General features: G+C 41.0%; 1 protein-coding gene across 1 annotated transcript in view; it reads left to right on the top strand.

Annotated features, from left to right (window-relative positions):
* DGLUCY (D-glutamate cyclase) overlaps nucleotides 1-21,472 on the top strand; it is a 365,542-nt gene that overhangs the window by 282,370 nt on the left and 61,700 nt on the right. The window contains exon 9 of the mRNA XM_053697558.1: nucleotides 17,142-17,241. Coding sequence (XP_053553533.1) covers nucleotides 17,142-17,241 — 100 coding nt within the window. The remainder of the gene's footprint in view (nucleotides 1-17,141; nucleotides 17,242-21,472) is intronic.

Below are 21,472 nucleotides of genomic sequence, written 5' to 3'. Positions count from 1 at the left end.
TTAAATTTTTACCTAAGGTTGTGAATTCTAACAACATTAGTAGAGAAATTGTGGTTCCTTCATTATGTCCTAATCCTAAGAATTCTAAGGAGAGATCATTGCATTCTTTGGATGTAGTTAGAGCTTTGAAATATTATGTTGAAGCTACTAAGAATTTCCGAAAGACTTCTAGTCTATTTGTTATCTTTTCTGGTTCTAGGAAAGGTCAGAAGGCCTCTGCCATTTCTTTGGCATCTTGGTTGAAATCTTTAATTCATCATGCTTATGTCGAGTCGGGTAAAACTCCGCCTCAAAGGATTACAGCTCATTCTACAAGGTCAGTTTCTACTTCCTGGGCGTTTAGGAATGAAGCTTCGGTTGATCAGATTTGCAAAGCAGCAACTTGGTCTTCTTTGCATACTTTTACTAAATTCTACCATTTTGATGTGTTTTCTTCTTCTGAAGCAGTTTTTGGTAGAAAAGTACTTCAGGCAGCTGTTTCAGTTTGATTCTTCTGCTTATATTTTCAGTTTTTTTTTTCATTATAAGATTTAAACTTTATTTTGGGTGTGGATTATTTTCAGCGGAATTGGCTGTCTTTGTTTTATCCCTCCCTCTCTAGTGACTCTTGCGTGGAAGATCCACATCTTGGGTAGTCATTATCCCATACGTCACTAGCTCATGGACTCTTGCTAATTACATGAAAGAAAACATAATTTATGTAAGAACTTACCTGATAAATTCATTTCTTTCATATTAGCAAGAGTCCATGAGGCCCACCCTTTTTTGTGGTGGTTATGATTTTTTTGTATAAAGCACAATTATTCCAATTTCTTATTTTTTATGCTTTCGCACTTTTGTCTTATCACCCCACTTCTTGGCTATGCGTTAAACTGATTTGTGGGTGTGGTGAGGGGTGTATTTATAGGCATTTTGAGGTTTGGGAAACTTTGCCCCTCCTGGTAGGAATGTATATCCCATATGTCACTAGCTCATGGACTCTTGCTAATATGAAAGAAATGAATTTATCAGGTAAGTTCTTACATAAATTATGTTTTCTTTTAGACTCTGCTGATATGTAAATATATTGGAAGACTGGATAAAAATGCTGTAATTACATGATACTTACTGTCCTTTTAATTCCTAGGTAGGCACCTTTTTTTTACTTATTAGGTGCTTATATCAGAGCATATGTTATATGCATGTGCCTGATAGAGAGGAAAACAAGTACACTTTGCATATGCACCAATCAACTGCATGAGATCAGCATGGGAGGCCCAAAAAGTGCCATTCTAAGAGTTCAGAAAAGGGCCAAGTATACAACATATATAGAGAGCCTCTTTGTGTCAGATACGTGTTTATCGCCCATTTATGACACAGATTTACCAGTAAACTCACTATGCAGTTTATTACAGTCAGTGAAAAGACCATAGTAATTTTAATTTCATATAATGTTAAAAGTATAGATGAAATCACTTAACCTCTTGCCCCATGGGCTGGATTTACATCTCAGGTGCCTGTAGGCACAAAAACCTGAAGCGCCCCCTAGCCCCCTCACAAAAAAAGTGGAAAAAACTGATGCTATAGCTGTCAGACAGTAGATATTTTACAATGAGCTCCTGCTTATATGTAGTAAACCGTGCATTGTGCTTTGTTGACTCTATTGGGGAGCCTCAGTGTTAAGACCCTCTCTTGCACATTCTTCCACTTCAGTAAAGTGTCAGGAGGGCAGATCATTTATCACTTTTTAAAGCAGTTTTCTCCAACATAGGTGTGTCCGGTCCACGGCGTCATCCTTACTTGTGGGATATTCTCTTCCCCAACAGGAAATGGCAAAGAGCCCAGCAAAGCTGGTCATATGATCCCTCCTAGGCTCCGCCTACCCCAGTCATTCTCTTTGCCGTTGCACAGGCAACATCTCCACGGAGATGGCTAAGAGTTTTTTGGTGTTTAAATGTAGTTTTTATTCTTCAATCAAGTGTTTGTTATTTTAAAATAGTGCTGGTATGTACTATTTACTCTGAAACAGAAAAGAGAAGAAGATTTCTGTTTGTGAGAGGAAGATGATTTTAGCAAACGTTACTAAAATCGATTGCTGTTTCCACACAGGACTGTTGAGATGAAGTAACTTCAGTTGGGGGAAGCAGTTGGCAGACTTTTCTGCCTGAGGTATGATGGCCACATTTCTAACACGACTTGGTAATGCTGGAAGGCTGTCATTTTCCCTATGGGGACCGGTAAGCCATTTTCTTAGATTAAGTATAAGAATAAGGGCTTTATAAGGGCTTAAAAAACTGGTAGACATTTTTCTGGGCTAAAACGATTACTTGCTAAGCATATTTGACAGATTATAGCGCTTTATAGTTATTATAATCTTGGGGATTGTTGTTAAAAAAACGGCAGGCACTGTATGGACACCTTTTTCAGATGGGGGCCTTCTCTAGTCATAGGCAGAGCCTCATTTTCGCGCCACTAATGCGCAGTTGTTTTTGGAAGGCAAGGCATGCAGATGCATGTGTGAGGAGCTAAGATCCACTGAAAAAGCTTATAGAAGGCGTCATTTGGTATCGTATTCCCCTCTGGGCTTGGTTGGGTCTCAGCAAAGCAGATTCCTGGGACTGTATAGGGGTTAAATGTAAAAACGGCTCCGGTTCCGTTATTTTAAGGGTTAAAGCTTTCAAATTTTCCCAAAAATTTTTTTCCCAAAAAAGAAGGAACCTTCAGACCAATCTTGGACTTAAAAATCCTAAACAAATTTCTAAGAGTTCCATCATTCAAAATGGAGACTATTCGAACCATCCTTCCCATGATCCAAGAGGGTCAGTACATGACCACGGTGGACCTAAAGGATGCCTACCTTCACATACCGATTCACAAGGACCATTACCGGTATTTGAGATTTGCCTTCCTAGACAGGCATTACCAGTTTGTAGCTCTTCCCTTCGGATTAGCTACGGCTCCAAGAATCTTTACAAAAATTCTAGGATCACTTCTGGCGGTACTAAGACCGCGAGGCATAGCGGTGACTCCGTACCTAGACGACATTCTGATACAAGCGTCAAGTTTTCAAACTGCCAAGTCTCATACAGAGATAGTTCTGGCATTTCTGAGGTCGCATGGGTGGAAGGTGAACGTGGAAAAGAGTTCTCTATTACCACTTACAAGAGTTCCCTTTCTAGGGACTCTTATAGATTCTGTAGAGATGAAAATTTACCTGACAGAGGCCAGGTTATTAAAACTTCTAAATGCTTGCCGTGTCCTGTGCAATACTTTTAAGGCTTTAAGACACTGTGGTGAAATTTTGGTGAATTTTGAACAATTGCTTCATACTTTTTCGCATATTCAGTAATAAAGTGTGTTCTGTTTAAAATTTAAAGTGACAGTAACGGTTTTATTTTAAAACGTTTTTTGTGCTTTGTTGACAAGTTTAAGCCTGTTTAACATGTCTGAACCATCAGATAAACGATGTTCTATATGTATGAAAGCCAATGTGTCTCCCCATTTAAATATAAGTGATAATTGTGACATGGTGTCCAAACAAAGTAGGGACAATGATGCCACAGATAATAATAGTGCCCAAGATGATTCTTCAGATGAGGGGAGTAAGCATGGTACTGCATCACCCCCTTCTGTGTCTACACCAGTTTTGCCCACACAAGAGGCCCCTAGTACATCTAGTGCGCCAATACTTATTACTATGCAACAATTAACGGCTGTTATGGATAATTCTATTGCAAATATTTTATCTAAAATGCCTACTTATCAAAGAAAGCGCGATTGCTCTGTTTTAAACACTGAAGAGCAAGAGGACGCTGATGATAACACTTCTGACATACCCTCACACCAATCTGAAGGGGCCAGGAGGGAGGTTTTGTCTGAGGGAGAATTTTCAGATTCAGGAAAAATTTCTCAACAAGCTGAACCTGATGTTGTAACATTTAAATTTAAATTAGAACATCTCCGCGCACTGCTTAAGGAGGTATTATCTACTCTGGATGATTGTGACAATTTGGTCATTCCAGAGAAATTATGTATGGACAAGTTCCTAGAGGTTCCGGTGCCCCCCGATGTTTTTCCTATACCCAAGCGGGTGGCGGACATAGTAAACAAGGAATGGGAAAGGCCCGGCATACCTTTTGTGCCTCCCCCTATATTTAAGAAATTATTTCCTATAGTCGACCCCAGAAAGGACTTATGGCAGACAGTCCCTAAGGTCGAGGGGGCGGTCTCTACTCTAAACAAACGCACTACTATTCCCATAGAAGATAGTTGTGCTTTTAAAGATCCTATGGATAAAAAATTAGAGGGTTTGCTTAAAAAAATGTTTGTTCAGCAAGGTTACCTTCTTCAACCAATTTCATGCATTGTTCCTGTCACTACGGCAGCGTGTTTCTGGTTCGAAGAACTAGAAAAGTCGCTCAATAAAGAATCTTCGTATGAGGAGGTTATGGACAGAGTTCATGCACTTAAATTGGCTAACTCTTTTATTCTAGATGCCGCTTTGCAATTAGCGAGATTAGCGGCGAAAAATGCAGGGTTTGCTATCGTGGCGCGCAGAGTGCTCTGGCTAAAGTCTTGGTCAGCGGATGTGTCTTCCAAGACAAAATTGCTTAACATCCCTTTCAAGGGCAAAACACTGTTTGGTCCTGATTTGAAAGAGATTATTTCAGACATCACCGGAGGAAAGGGCCACGCCCTTCCTCAGGATAGGTCTTTTAAGGCTAGAAATAAGCCTAATTTTCGTCCCTTTCGCAGAAACGGACCAGCCTCTACTTCTACATCCTCTAAGCAAGAGGGTAATACTTCTCAACCCAAACCAGCCTGGAGACCGATGCAAGGCTGGAACAAGGGTAAGCAGGCCAAGAAGCCTGCCACTGCTACCAAAACAGCATGAAGGGATGGCCCCCGATCCGGGACCGGATCTGGTGGGGGGCAGACTTTCTCTCTTTGCTCAGGCCTGGGCAAGAGATGTTCAGGATCCTTGGGCACTAGAAATAGTTTCTCAATGTTATCTCCTGGAATTCAAGGAACTACCCCCAAGGGGAAGGTTCCACAGGTCTCAATTATCTTCAAACCAAATAAAAAGACAGGCATTCTTACATTGTGTAGAAGACCTGTTAAGGATGGGAGTAATTCATCCAGTTCCAATAAGAGAACAAGGGATGGGGTTTTACTCCAACCTGTTCATAGTTCCCAAAAAGGAGGGAACATTCAGACCAATTCTAGATCTCAAGATCCTAAACAAATTTCTCAGGGTTCCATCGTTCAAAATGGAAACCATTCGAACGATCCTTCCTACCATCCAGGAAGGTCAATTTATGACCACGGTGGATTTAAAGGATGCGTATCTCCATATTCCTATCCACAAGGAACATCATCAGTTCCTAAGGTTCGCTTTTCTGGACAAGCATTACCAGTTTGTGGCACTTCCATTCGGATTAGCCACTGCTCCGAGAATTTTCACAAAGGTACTAGGGTCCCTTCTAGCGGTTCTAAGACCAAGGGGCATTGCAGTAGTACCATACTTGGACGACATCCTGATTCAAGCGTCGTCTCTGTCAAAAGCAAAGGCTCATACGGACATCGTCCTAGCCTTTCTCAGATCTCACGGATGGAAAGTAAACATTGAAAAAAGTTCTCTTTCCTCGTCAACAAGAGTTCCCTTCTTGGGAACAATAATAGACTCCTTAGAAATGAGGATTTTTCTGACAGAGGTCAGAAAATCAAAACTTCTAAGCTCTTGTCAAGTTCTTCATTCTGTTCTTCGTCCTTCCATAGCGCAGTGCATGGAAGTAATAGGATTGATGGTTGCAGCAATGGACATAGTTCCTTTTGCACGAATTCATCTAAGACCATTACAACTGTGCATGCTCAGACAGTGGAATGGGGATTATACAGACTTGTCTCCGACGATTCAAGTAGATCAAAGGACCAGAGATTCACTCCGTTGGTGGCTAATCCTGGACAACCTGTCACAGGGAATGAGCTTCCGCAGACCAGAGTGGGTCATTGTCACGACCGACGCCAGTCTGGTGGGCTGGGGCGCGGTCTGGGAACCCCTGAAAGCTCAGGGTCTATGGTCTCGGGAAGAATCTCTTCTCCCGATAAACATTCTGGAACTGAGAGCGATATTCAATGCTCTCAAAGCTTGGCCTCATCTAGCAAAGGCCAAATTCATAAGGTTTCAATCAGACAACATGACGACAGTTGCATATATCAACCATCAGGGGGGAACAAGGAGTTCCCTGGCGATGGAGGAAGTGACCAAGATAATTCAATGGGCGGAGGATCACTCCTGCCACTTGTCTGCAATCCACATCCCAGGAGTGGAAAATTGGGAAGCAGATTTTCTGAGTCGTCAGACATTCCATCCGGGGGAGTGGGAACTCCACCCGGAAATCTTTGCCCAAATAACTCAATTATGGGGCATTCCAGACATGGATCTGATGGCGTCTCGTCAGAACTTCAAGGTTCCTTGTTACGGGTCCAGATCCAGGGATCCCAAGGCGACTCTAGTGGATGCACTAGTAGCACCTTGGACCTTCAACCTAGCTTATGTTTTCCCACCGTTTCCTCTCATTCCCAGGCTGGTAGCCAGGATCAACCAGGAGAGGGTTTCGGTGATTTTGATAGCTCCTGCGTGGCCACGCAGGACTTGGTATGCAGACCTGGTGAATATGTCATCGGCTCCACCATGGAAGCTACCTTTGAGACAGGACCTTCTTGTTCAAGGTCCATTCGAACATCCGAATCTGGTTTCTCTCCAACTGACTGCTTGGAGATTGAACGCTTGATTTTATCAAAGCGTGGGTTTTCAGATTCTGTAATTGATACTCTGATTCAGGCTAGAAAGCCTGTGACTGAAAAATTTACCATAAGATATGGAAAAAATATATCTGTTGGTGTGAATCTAAAGGATTCCCGTGGAACAAGATAAAAATTACTAGGATTTTATCCTTTCTACAAGAGGGTTTGGAGAAGGGATTATCTGCAAGTTCTCTGAAGGGACAGATTTCTGCGTTATCTGTTTTACTTCACAAAAGGCTGGCAGCTGTGCCAGACGTTCAAGCGTTTGTTCAGGCTCTGGTTAGAATCAAGCCTGTTTACAGACCTTTGACTCCTCCCTGGAGTCTTAATCTAGTTCTTTCAGTTCTTCAAGGGGTTCCGTTTGAACCCTTACATTCCGTAGATATTAAGTTATTATCTTGGAAAGTTTTGTTTTTGGTTGCAATTTCTTCTGCTAGAAGAGTTTGAGTTATCTGCGCTGCAGTGTTCTCCGCCCTATCTGGTGTTCCATGCAGATAAGGTGGTTTTACGTACTAAGCCTGGTTTTCTTCCGAAAGTTGTTTCCACCAAGAATATTAACCAGGAGATAGTTGTACCTTCTTTGTGCCCGAATCCAGTTTCAAAGAAGGAACGTTTGTTACTCAATTTGGACGTAGTCCGTGCTCTAAAATTCTATTTAGAGGCCACTAAAGATTTCAGACAAACTTCTTCTTTGTTTGTTGTTTATTCTGGTAAAAGGAGAGGTCAAAAAGCAACTTCTACCTCTCTTTCCTTTTGGCTTAAAAGCATTATCCGTTTGGCTTATGAGACTGCCGGACGGCAGCCTCCTGAAAGAATCACAGCTCACTCCACTAGGGCTGTGGCTTCCACATGGGCCTTCAAGAACGAGGCTTCTGTTGACCAGATTTGTAAGGCAGCGACTTGGTCTTCACTGCACACTTTTGCCAAATTTTACAAATTTGATACTTTTGCTTCTTCAGAGGCTATTTTTGGGAGAAAGCTTTTGCAAGCCGTGGTGCCTTCCATTTAGGTGACCTGATTTGCTCCCTCCCTTCATCCGTGTCCTAAAGCTTTGGTATTGGTTCCCACAAGTAAGGATGACACCGTGGACCGGACACACCTATGTTGGAGAAAACAGAATTTATGCTTACCTGATAAATTACTTTCTCCAACGGTGTGTCCGGTCCACGGCCCGCCCTGGTTTTTTTAATCAGGTCTGATGAATTATTTTCTCTAACTACAGTCACCACGGTATCATATGGTTTCTCCTATGCATATTTCCTCCTGTACGTCGGTCGAATGACTGGGGTAGGCGGAGCCTAGGAGGGATCATATGACCAGCTTTGCTGGGCTCTTTGCCATTTCCTGTTGGGGAAGAGAATATCCCACAAGTAAGGATGACGCCGTGGACCGGACACACCGTTGGAGAAAGTAATTTATCAGGTAAGCATAAATTCTGTTTTTGTACTCCGTGTCTATCTAAAAGCAACACTGGTTCCCTGATATAGCTATAACCAAGCAGGAGAAGTAAATCTCCTTTTTATCATCTCCCGTCAAACAGAGGCAGCTGAGACAGTCGAGTGCGTGGCATTTAAATGCTCAGTGAGTCTAACAAGGAGGAGGCGAACGCATGCAGCAGTTGTAAAACTCTAAAATCCTCTGAGTTAGCCACTGCTGCCTGTGTAGCACTAGTACCCGGATCTGTCAGAAATTAGCACCCACCTGAGATCAGCAGTGTAGAGAGTCTCTCAGACAGCTGTTCCTGCCTGGCTGCATGCACACACACTGAACCCGCCACTTGCTTGTGTGCGATCACGTGTGACTCTAGCCACGTGCTGATTAGATTGTTGTTATTGGGCAAAACCATCACATGACATATGGACTGTATCATGGGCAGGACCCAATAGGAAGTTTTTAGTTTTTTTTTAATCCACACTGTAGCGGCCTGGGGGCCAGGGGCAATTGCGCCCCTTACTGCAGTGCGCCTGTAGGCACATGCCTACTGTGCCTAATGGGAAATCCGGCCCTGGTTCCATATAAACTAACCCTTTCTGTTTCCTGCTCTGGAATACTTTAGAAGTGAGTGCAGGTTCAAAATTGGGGTTTCCGCATATAGTAACATATTTAGACCACCCAGGGTTGACTTGTGCAATTTTGACTATTTTTTGCCATGCAATTATCACATTTTGGACCGTAATCATAGATTTATCCCCCGTTGGTAGCTTTCCTTTACAGTGCAGCAATGCCTTTAATATATATGGATTAACTAATTACTCCTCCAACTCCCTTATGGAATAATATTCTGTCTCCGTTAGCCAGTCCATAGCTATTTCTCCTGTTAAGTGTAGTCAGTCCACGGGTCATCCATAACTTATGGAATATTTCTCTTCCTAACAGGAAACTGCAAGAGAATTACCCAGCAGAGCTTGCTATATAGCTCCTCCCCTCACCTGTCATACTCAGTCATTCTCTTGCAGCCTAACCTCCACGGGGGAGATTTCATCTTTCAAGGTTATCAGCAAACCAAACAAAGAAAGAGGCGTTTCTATGCTGTGTACAAGACCTCTTACTAATGGGGGTAGTCCACCCAGTTCCGCGGACGGAACACGGGCAGGGATTCTATTCAAATCTATTTGTGGTTCCCAAAAAAGAAGGAACCTTCAGACCAATCTTGGACTTAAAAATCCTAAACAAATTTCTAAGAGTTCCATCATTCAAAATGGAGGCTATTCGAACCATCCTTCCCATGATCCAAGAGGGTCAGTACATGACCACGGTGGACCTAAAGGATGCCTACCTTCACATACCGATTCACAAGGACCATTACCGGTATTTGAGATTTGCCTTCCTAGACAGGCATTACCAGTTTGTAGCTCTTCCCTTCGGATTAGCTACGGCTCCAAGAATCTTTACAAAAATTCTAGGATCACTTCTGGCGGTACTAAGACCGCGAGGCATAGCGGTGACTCCGTACCTAGACGACATTCTGATACAAGCGTCAAGTTTTCAAACTGCCAAGTCTCATACAGAGATAGTTCTGGCATTTCTGAGGTCGCATGGGTGGAAGGTGAACGTGGAAAAGAGTTCTCTATTACCACTTACAAGAGTTCCCTTTCTAGGGACTCTTATAGATTCTGTAGAGATGAAAATTTACCTGACAGAGGCCAGGTTATTAAAACTTCTAAATGCTTGCCGTGTCCTTCACTCCATTCCACACCCGTCAGTAGCTCAGTGCATGGAAGTAATCGGCTTAATGGTAGCGGCAATGGACATAGTACCATTTGCGCGCCTGCATCTCAGACCGCTGCAATTGTGCATGCTAAGTCAGTGGAACGGGGATTACTCAGATTTGTCCCCTTTACTAAATCTGGATCAAGAGACCAGAGATTCTCTTCTATGGTGGCTCTCTCGGCCACATCTGTCCAAGGGGATATCAACCATCAAGGGGGAACCAGAAGTTCCCTAGCGATGTTGGAAGTCTCAAAGATAATTCGCTGGGCAGAGTCTCACTCTTGCCACCTGTCAGCGATCTACATCCCAGGCGTGGAGAACTGGGAGGCGGATTTTCTAAGTCGCCAGACTTTTCATCCGGGAGAGTGGGAACTTCATCCGGAGGTCTTTGCTCAACTGGTTCGTCGTTGGGGCAAACCAGATCTGGATCTCATGGCGTCTCGTCAGAACGCCAAGCTTCCTTGTTACGGATCCAGGTCCAGGGACCCGGGAGCGGTGCTGATAGATGCTCTGACAGCCCCTTGGGTCTTCAACATGGCTTATGTGTTTCCACCATTCCCAATGCTTCCTCGTTTGATTGCCAAGATCAAACAGGAGAGAGCTTCGGTGATTCTGATAGCGCCTGCGTGGCCACGCAGGACCTGGTATGCAGACCTAGTGGACATGTCGTCCTGTCCACCGTGGTCTCTGCCTCTGAGACAGGACCTTCTAATTCAGGGTCCTTTCAAACATCCAAATCTAATTTCTCTGAGGCTGACTGCATGGAGATTGAACGCTTGATTCTATCAAAGCGTGGTTTCTCGGAGTCGGTTATTGATACCTTAATACAGGCTAGGAAGCCTGTTACCAGACAAATTTACCATAAAATATGGCGTAAATATTTACATTGGTGCGAATCCAAGAGTTACTCATGGAGTAAGGTTAGGATTCCTAGGATATTGTCCTTTCTACAAGAGGGTTTAGAAAAGGGCTTATCTACTAGTTCGTTAAAGGGACAGATTTCTGCTCTGTCTATTCTTCTACACAAACGTCTGGCTGAAGTTCCAGACGTTCAGGCTTTCTGTCAGGCTTTAACTAGGATTAAGCCTGTGTTTAAGTCTGTTGCTCCGCCGTGGAGCTTAAACTTAGTTCTTAATGTTCTTCAAGGCGTTCCATTTGAACCCCTTCATTCCATTGATATCAAGTTGTTATCTTGGAAAGTTCTGTTTTTGATGGCTATTTCCTCGGCTCGGAGAGTCTCTGAGTTATCTGCCTTACATTGTGATTCTCCTTATCTGATTTTCCATTCAGACAAGGTAGTTCTGCGTACTAAACCTGGGTTCTTACCTAAGGTAGTTACTAACAAGAATATCAATCAAGAGATTGTTGTTCCATCTCTGTGTCCTAACCCTTCTTCAAAGAAGGAACGACTTTTGCATAATCTGGACGTAGTCCGTGCCCTGAAATTCTATTTTCAGGCAACTAAGGATTTTCGTCAAACTTCTTCCCTGTTTGTCGTTTACTCTGGACAGAGGAGAGGTCAAAAGGCTTCGACTACCTCTTTCCCTTTTTGGCTTCGTAGCATAATACGATTAGCCTATGAGACTGCTGGACAGCAGCCTCCTGAAAGGATTACAGCTCATTCTACTAGAGCTGTGGCTTCCACCTGGGCCTTTAAAAATGAGGCCTCTGTTGAACAGATTTGCAAGGCTGCGACTTGGTCTTCGCTTCACACCTTTTCAAAATTTTACAAATTTGACACTTTTGCTTCCTCGGAGGCTGTGTTTGGGAGAAAGGTACTTCAGGCAGTGGTTCCTTCTGTTTAATGTTCCTGCCTTGTCCCTCCCTTCATCCGTGTACTTTAGCTTTGGTATTGGTATTCCATAAGTAATGGATGACCCGTGGACTGACTACACTTAACAGGAGAAAACATAATTTATGCTTACCTGATAAATTCCTTTCTCCTGTAGTGTAGTCAGTCCACGGCCCGCCCTGTTTTTACGGCAGGTCTAAATTTTAAATTAAACTCCAGTCACCACTGTACCCTATGGTTCCTCCTTTCTCGTATGCTTGGTCGAATGACTGAGTATGACAGGTGAGGGGAGGAGCTATATTGCAAGCTCTGCTGGGTAATTCTCTTGCAGTTTCCTGTTAGGAAGAGAAATATTCCATAAGTCATGGATGACCCGTGGACTGACTACACTACAGGAGAAAGGAATTTATCAGGTAAGCATAAATTATGTTTTTGCCTATTCCTGTTAGGTTATATAATTCAATATCTGGTAGAGCGAACCCTCCCTCTCTCCTAAAATACGTCATTTTCTGAAGACTTATCACCCTACTCTTCTTCCCCCACAAAAACCTCACACAATTTCCTCTAAAAAGTGCTAGATCTTTTGCGTGCTTAGGGAATGCCACCATTTTAATCAGGTTGATTTTACCCGACAAAGACAATGGAAATCTAGCCCAAAATGTTAGATCTTTAAAAATTTTTATAAATATACTTCAAGTCATAGCATTCATTAGGATTTTTTGAGAAGCCCAAATATTTAAATTCATTCTTGGCTTCTTTAAACGGGCATTCTTTATAACTGTTCCTATTTTTGTTAATCCAAAAAATCTCATATTTGGCTACATTTGCTTTATAGCCCGCAAAGGCACTACATTTTTCAAGAATTTGTGTTAGCAGGGGAATATTTTTTTTAGAATCTTTCAGAAAGACTAACAAATCGTCTGCATATAGCAACAATGTAATTCTTCTTCTCCCTAACCAAATACCCTCAATTTCTTTTCTAAGATATACAGCGAGGGGTTCGATAGCTAGGTTGAATAGATATGGTGATAGCGGACACCCCTGTCTTGTACCTTTCTGTAGGGAAAAATTTTAAGTAATGCTTCCATTAACTACTATATTGGCTAGTGGATTGTTGTAAATGGTATGGACAAATCTGAGGAAATTCCAGTAATTCCAGACTTTTGTATAACTGTAAAAAGATGGTCCCAGGAGATTGTATCAAATGCCTTTTCGGCGTCAATTGCTATAATAGCATTATCTGATTTAATTGTAATCTTTTCTTTGTTAAATTTTTGCCAGTAATAGTCAATAGTTAACTGCAATATCCTCAAATTGGCCGTTGCATTTCTCCCTGGCATAAATCCCACCTGGTCCTTGTGTATAAGCAGATCCATCCAGCATTAAGGTCTTCAGCGTCCTTATCCTTAATTTAAAAAATAATTCTAACATATATTATACAGTCATTATTATCATAATTATCATCAATACTGAATCATTTACATATAGAAAGAGAAGTGCTCTACCAGGAACGAACAACAGCTCTGTAACTTGTTCTATGGCAAGTTACCACCTAGGAGAATTCCGATTATCCTAGCTTTAGTTTAGGCGTAATCTAGATTTTATTTAAGACACAGATGAATATTTTGCTTAACTTTCAGTTTACTGCTCTGGAAGCTTTTAAAAGTACAAGTATATTTAAATATTCAGTAAATGTATAACATAGCAATAAATGTGGAAAACAAAAGGACCAATGGTGAAAGAGCAAAGCTGTAGAAGTTGAGATCAGCCAATCAGAATAGTCATAGCGTTAATAAACTGTCCAGAGAGCACCAATACCTCCTCTTTGTTGTTTGATGTGAAGAGGTAACAAGGTGAGAGCAGAAGGAAGCAAAATAATAGCATACAAAACAATTGTATGAATAATAACCAATAAGAGATGCCAGGGAACTAGAGTTCCCTGCATGCGGTGGTGGTGGACATGTGCAAAAGGAGACAGGAAAAGTTTGTTCACCTTTTTGGTGGTTTCTGATTGGGAGCAGGGTGGGCAGTTTGTGAGTAGTTGAGCAGCAGAGACAGTGTTTATCTGCAGAGAGAGAGCATTTGAACATCAGAGAGAGAGTTGAAAAGCAGAGACAGGACTAAACAGCAGAGAGATTACTTGGTAATTTATGGTAAATAACTGCTAATGTATTTTATTTTGAAGTGATATCTGTTGTGAATAAATAAATATAAATATAATTTCTTCTACTAGATACGACGAGTCCACGGATTCATCCTTACTTGTGGGATATTATCCTCCTGCTAACAGGAAGTGGCAAAGAGCACCACAGCAGAGCTGTATATATATAGCTCCTCCCTTCTCTCCACCTCCAGTCATTCTCTTTGCCTATACTAGTAATAGGAAGCGGTAAAGTGAAAGAGGTGTTAAAATGATAGTTTTTAGTTTCTTCAATCAAGACTTTTTTTATTTTAAATGGTACCGGTGAGTACTATTTTTCCTCAGGCAGCATATGGAAGAAGATTTGTGCCTGGAGGTTGATGATCTTAGCAGATGTCACTAAGATCCATATGAGTTCCCACAGAAGGGCTGTGGAGTACTAGAGAAGCTTCAGTGTGGGGAACGTTTTTCATGCTACAAGCATTGAGGTATGTTCAGTCATTTATTTCTGAAGAGACTGTGATATTTCAGAACAGGCTGACATAGTTCCCAAGAGGGAAGGGGTAAGCAGTAAACCTATAGATATAAGAAGGAGTTTTACTGGAGACCCGTGTATGAATGTTATGGGCTTAATGCAGCAAGAAAATTATGGCAGCATGGTTAGACACAGGGGCAGCATAACGTTTTTATTTGCACAAACGGTTTTATAATCACTGGTGCTGGGCATTGTGCTGGGGGTTCACATGGCTTATTGTACAATTGGGATGCTTAAACCCACATGGCTAGTTTCTATACCGCCTCAGATGCGCAGTTGATTTTCACAAGAAGGCAGCAGACTTCAGCTTCAGTTGGGCCTAAACTGAAAGATAGGCTACCGGAGTCATAGTGAGATGTTTGTCAGACCCCTGAGGGCAGGTAGGCGCCACAGGAGAGCTGTGGCGAGGTGCAGGGGGTTATTAAGTTGTTTTTCATAACGTTTTGGGAATAACGTTTTTTCTTATAGAGGGTTAATCTGTCCCTTACTTGTGGTGCAATATTAGGCTACAGTATAAGAAGGATATATGCTAAAATTGTAAGTGTTATAGCATTTTGAAGCAGATTGAAAAGATTGTGCGCTTTTTTACTTCTTAAAGGTGCAGTACCGTTTTTCAAAATTGGTGTTTTTTTCAATAAATCAAGTGTTTTCAAGTCTTTTTGTGGTTATTACTAGCCTGTTCAACATGTCTGACATTGAGGAAAGTCAATGCTCTATGTGTTTAGAAGCCATTATGGAACCCCCACTTACATTGTGTCCCTCTTGTACTGAAAGGGCCTTACACTGCAAAGAACATATTTTAGGTAATAAAAGTATGTCTAAAGATGATTCTCAGGCTGAAGAAAATCAGGTTATGCCATCCAATTCTCCCCAAGTGTCACAACCTTTAACGCCCACTCAAGAGACTCCAAGTACTTAGGACCCTCTACTTCCTCTTCCGTCACAAAGCAGGAGGGGATTTTTGCTCAATCCACGTCAGTCTGGAGACCTAACCAGGCCTGGAATAAAGGTAAACAAGCCAAGAAGCCCGCTGCTGCTACCAAGACAGCATGAAGGGGCAGCCCCCGATCCGGGACCGGATTTAGTAGGGGGCAGACTTTCTCTCTTCGCTTGGGCACGGGATGTTCAGGATCCCTGGGCATTAGAAATTGTGACCCAGGGGTATCAGCTGGAATTCAAGGATTTTCTCCCAAGAGGGAGATTTCATCTTTCACGTTTGTCTGTTTGTCATGCCCCTTTAATAAACGACAAATCACAGAATTTCCCGCCTCACAGGGCGAAAAACAACATATTAAACCACAGGTAACTTATTCCTCTAATAATCCACCTCTAATGTGGCTATATCAGAAAGCACAAAAAAAGAAAAAACATGCATAGATGACCTCAGCAACTATTGGTAAGTTTATCAAATTTTAAAAAGACAAAAAAAAAAGAAAGAGGAAAATAAAAAGATGGGTTAGATAGCTTAGTAATCTACCCAAGTCCCAACAACACTAGCTCTGAATTCCTAAATGGGAAAATCAGTCTATCTCAACAGGAGAAAGAGCCTGATAAGAGCATGTGATTTTAAACAAGTTTCTATTTTACTTCTAGTATCAGTTTTTCTTCATTCTCTTGGTATCTTTTGTTGAAAAATCAGGGACCTATGCTTAGGAACCGGCCTATTCCTGGAGCACTCTATGGCAGCGGTTTTTGCAAGGATCCATTTGCAAAAGCACTAGATGGCAGCACTATCAACTGGTTAATTAGTGCTCCAGATGCCTACCTAGGTATCTCTTCAGCAAAGAATATCATGGGAACAAAGCAAATTTGATTATAGAAGTAAATTTGAAACTTTTTTTTAAAAGCGTATATGCTCTGTTTGAATCACAAAAGAAAATGTTTGAGTTTCATATCCCTTTCATTAGGTCACTCCTGAACATAATATACAGATGGTCAGCCAATAAGGGGATGCAGTTGTACAACCCTGCCAATTACCCACTGTGCTCTACCCTTTGTGTGTGTTAAACACCTAGTTAGCTAGGTTTTAGAATGCATACAAATTAAAACATACTTTTACTTTAGAATGTCCCTTTAAAATCTTTTGAAAGTCATCAAGCTAAAAAGATAAAATAAACTTTTATGATTCAGATAACGTTACGATTTACTTCTGTTATCTAATTTGCTTAGTTCTCTTGGTATCCTTTGTTGAAAAGCATACATAGGAAGACTTAGCAGCAATGCACTCCTGGGAGCAAGGTGCTGATTGGTGGCTGCACTTATATGTCTCTTGCCAATACCTCACCCTCAGCTAGCTCCCAGTAGTATATTGCTGCCCCTTCAACAAAGGACAATGATGCAAATTTAATAGAAGTAAATTAGAAAGTTGTTTACTCATATTCTCTTTCTGAATCATAAAAGCGAAATGTTGTGTTTCGTGTTCTTTTAAACTATAAATGGAAGTACAGAGCAGCTAACGACATCTAATGTATCTTTTAACTGTGTGTGTGTTCTGTTCATTCTTATAAAAAATGTGCGGTTGTCCTTTATAAATGATTAAACAGCTGTAAATCGAATCCAAGATTGCCATGAATTACAAAGTATGTTTCAGTGAGATGGATTCACTGTTATCGGCATCATTTTCCATATTCCGAGAAATAATGCTTTATGAATGTTTTATAAGTGTTTTGTTTACCCAGGTATATTACAGGCACCAGTGCCTCTTCTATGTTACAAAGAGCAGGCTCCGGACTCTGCTGTGAGATTCCTGTGTGAAAATAGCAACACAGAGACACCCAGGTAAGACAAGTACAAAATGTTCACAAACCATATTACTCGATATAAATTCTCCTTTATACCTGACACAGCTGAGAAAAAGAAAATGTTTAAAGGGACAGTAAAGTCCAAATTAAACTTTCATGATTCAGATAGAGCATGTCATTTTAAACAACTTTCTAATTTACTTTTATCATCAAATTTGCTTTGTTCTCTTGGCATTCTTTGTTGAACGCTTAACATAGGTAGGCTCATATGCTAATTTTTAAGCCCTTGAAGGCTGCTTCTTATCTCAGTGAATGTTGACAGTTACGTTATTTATGAGTCAGCACTGGTTGGCTAAAAGGCATGTCTGTCAAAAGAACTGAGAAAAGGAGAAAATCTGCAGAGGCGTAGATACAAGGTAATCTCAGAGGTAAAAAGTGTATTAATGACACAATAACATTTTTGGTGTTGACTGTCCCTTTAATAACGTATATCTGGGTTTCTCTTTATTCATTACTGACTAAGATGAACTCTCCAGAGTAACTGCTGTGTGCGCAGTTAACATTCAGCTGAGTTTTAGATTTTGGAAAATTCATACATTTGTAAGACTGATGCAATATCTTAGTGATGATTCTAAACTTTTCCCTATGTCAGTAAGATTGCTTGATTAATCTGCAGGAGTTTATATTGCAGCAATCTCTAAAAATGTTTACTGGAAAGGTATAATCTATCATTGCAGCTTCTCTTCTGAACCCTTACTGTATATGCTTCAGGTTCATAATGCTGATTTTTGTAAGAAGAGGATAGTAATTCTATACTGCTTTAAACTGCTGTATACAAAGCAGGCTTCACACTTCAGGGGTCATGGTTTGGTCCTGCATTTTGTATCTGGCTAACCTAGGGATGTATTTAGGTTTTGTGCTGCCCTAGGCACTCAAAATTCTGCTGCGCCCCCCCCCCCCCATGGTTTTAGATGAGGGAGTAATGTATGTGAATTTTTTATGGCATTTCCAAAATAAATGTTCACACACACATATACAGTCACAGGCAGCGTTATACACAAACACATACATATGCACATGCACACAGACATACACAAACACACAAATCTATATATTGCTGCAAAAACAAACAAACAAAAAAAAAAATATATATATATATATATATATATATATATATATATATATATATATATATATATATATATATATACCCCAAGCAGAACATACTGCGATATGTGATATCATCGCTGAAAATTTTACGTTTGGGTTGAAAACATTTTTTGCCTGCACTTTTAATTTTCTGCCTGCAGGTGTCACTGTTCCATTCTATCTCCGTGTAAATATTTATTACATTCCTCTCTCTTCAATTTTCTCCACCTTCCTGAACTCCAGTGCAGTACAGGGTAACTAACAGCACATTGCAGAAAAGGTAAGTCAGGGCTTAACAAATTTATTCTAGGAGCCAACTAAAATACTTAGGAGCCAGATGTTTGTTTTTTTCTTCTTTAATGTGTGTGTGTATATGTTTGTATGTATGTATATATATATGTGTGTGTGTATGTGTGTGTGTGTATATATATATATATCTGTGTGTGTATGTATCTGTGTTTGTGTGTATGTATGTATCTGTGTGTGTATGCATCTGTGTGTATGTATCTGTGTGTGTGTGTGTATATACGTATGTATGTACAGTATGTGAGTGTGTATGTATGCGAATGTGTGTCAATTTCCTCCCACTTCCTGAACTCCAGTGTGGTACAGGGTAATAGCACATAGCAGAAAGTCATGGCTTAACAAATTTATTTTAAGTCTAGGAGCCAACCAAAATAATTTTAGGGGCCAGATTTAGTTTTCTTTAATAAATGTGTTTGTTGTATGTGTATGTGTGTGCATGTCTTTATGTATCTGCATGTATGACTGTGTGTGTGTGTGTGTGTATGTGTGTATATGTGTGTGTATATACGTATGTATATGTGCATTTTGTATGTGTGTATGTATGTAATGTATGTGTGTGTGTATGTGTGTATATATGTGTGTGTATATATATATATATATTTCTTCTGTTATGTGTGATCAGTCCACGGGTCATCATTACTTCTGGGATATAACTCCTCCCCAACAGGAAATGCAAGAGGATTCACCCAGCAGAGCTGCATATAGCTCCTCCCCTCTACGTCAGTCCCAGTCATTCTCTTGCACCCAACGACTAGATAGGATGTGTGAGAGGACTATGGTGATTATACTTAGTTTTTATGACTTCAATCAAAAGTTTGTTATTTTAAAATAGCACCGGAGCGTGTTATTACTTCTCTGGCAGAGTTTGAGGAAGAATCTGACAGAGATTTTTTACTATGATTTTAACCGGAGTCGTTAAGATCATATTGCTGTTCTCGACCATCTGAGGGAGGTAAAGGCTTCAGATCAGGGGACAGCGGGCAGATGAATCTGCATTGAGGTATGTGGCAGTTTTTATTTTCTGAATGGAATTGATGAGAAAAGCCTGCCATACCGTTAAAATGACATGTATGTATACACTTCAGTATTCTGGGGATGGTATTTCACCGGAACTACTGTGTTAAGGTCACTAATCCTTTTAATAACTATTCTCATGTTAAACGTTTTTGCTGGAATGTAGAATCGTTTACATTGCTGAGGTACTGTGTGAATAAATGTTTGGGCATTATTTTCCACTTGGCAGTTTTTTGCTTTAATTGTGACAGTTTCGTTTCTCTTCACTGCTGTGTGGGAGAGGGAGGGGCCGTTTTTGGCGCTCTTTGCTACGCATCAAAAAATTCCAGTCAGCTACTTTTATATGTCCTGCATGATCCGGTTCATCTCTGACAGATCTCAGGGGTCTTCAAACTTCTTTGAAGGGAGGTAAATTCTCTCAGCAGAGCTGTGAGAATTCTTATAGTGACTGTGTATAAAAAACGTTGTTTTGTTTTCTTATGTACAAATTTAATTAGTGTTGTTTTTTACTAATGGGAACAAACCTTTGCTAAAAGTTGTGTTGTTTTTAAAATTTGATGCAATAACTGTTTTTTCAGTTCATTATTTCAACTGTCATTTAATCGTTAGTACCTCTTTGAGGCACAGTACGTTTTTTGCTAAAAAAGATTATAACCAAGTTGTAAGTTTTTTGCTAGTGTGTTAAACATGTCTGACTCAGAGGAAGATATCTGTGTCATTTGTTCCAATGCCAAGGTGGAGCCCAATAGAAATTTATGTACTAACTGTATTGATGCTACTTTAAATAAAAGTCAATCTGTACAATGTGAACAAATTTCACCAAACAGCGAGGGGAGAGTTATGCCGACTAACTCGCCTCACGCGACAGTACCTGCATCTCCCGCCCGGGAGGTGCGTGATATTTTGGCGCCTAGTACATCTGGGCGGCCATTACAGATAACATTACAAGATATGGCTACTGTTATGACTGAAGTTTTGTCTAAATTACCTGAACTAAGAGGCAAGCGTGATCACTCTGGGGTGAGAACAGAGTGCGCTGACAATGCTAGGGCCATGTCTGATACTGCGTCACAGCTCGCAGAGCATGAGGACGGAGAGCTTCATTCTGTGGGTGACGGTTCTGATCCAAACAGATTGGACTCAGATATTTCAAATTTTAAATTTAAATTGGAGAACCTCCGTGTACTACTAGGGGAGGTCTTAGCAGCTCTCAACGATTGTAACACTGTTGCAATACCAGAGAAACTGTGTAGGTTGGATAAATACTTTGCGGTACCGGCGAGTACTGACGTTTTTCCTATACCTAAGAGACTAACTGAAATTGTTACTAAGGAGTGGGATAGACCCGGTGTGCCGTTCTCACCCCCTCCAATATTTAGAAAGATGTTTCCAATAGACGCCACCACTCGGGACTTATGGCAAACGGTCCCCAAGGTGGAGGGAGCAGTTTCTACTTTAGCTAAGCGTACCACTATCCCGGTGGAGGATAGCTGTGCTTTCTCAGATCCAATGGATAAAAAATTAGAGGGTTACCTTAAGAAAATGTTTGTTCAACAAGGTTTTATATTACAACCCCTTGCATGTATCGCGCCGATTACGGCTGCGGCAGCATTTTGGATTGAGTCGCTTGAAGAGAACCTTAGTTCCTCTACGCTAGACGACATTACGGACAGGCTTAGAGTCCTTAAACTAGCTAATTCTTTCATTTCGGAGGCCGTAGTACATTTAACCAAACTTACGGCTAAGAACTCAGGATTCGCCATACAGGCACGCAGGGCACTGTGGCTAAAATCCTGGTC

This window comes from Bombina bombina, chromosome 1 (genome assembly GCF_027579735.1).
Source record: "Bombina bombina isolate aBomBom1 chromosome 1, aBomBom1.pri, whole genome shotgun sequence".
Classification (NCBI taxonomy): domain Eukaryota; kingdom Metazoa; phylum Chordata; class Amphibia; order Anura; family Bombinatoridae; genus Bombina; species Bombina bombina.
This window is presented reverse-complemented; position numbering and strand designations above follow the sequence as displayed.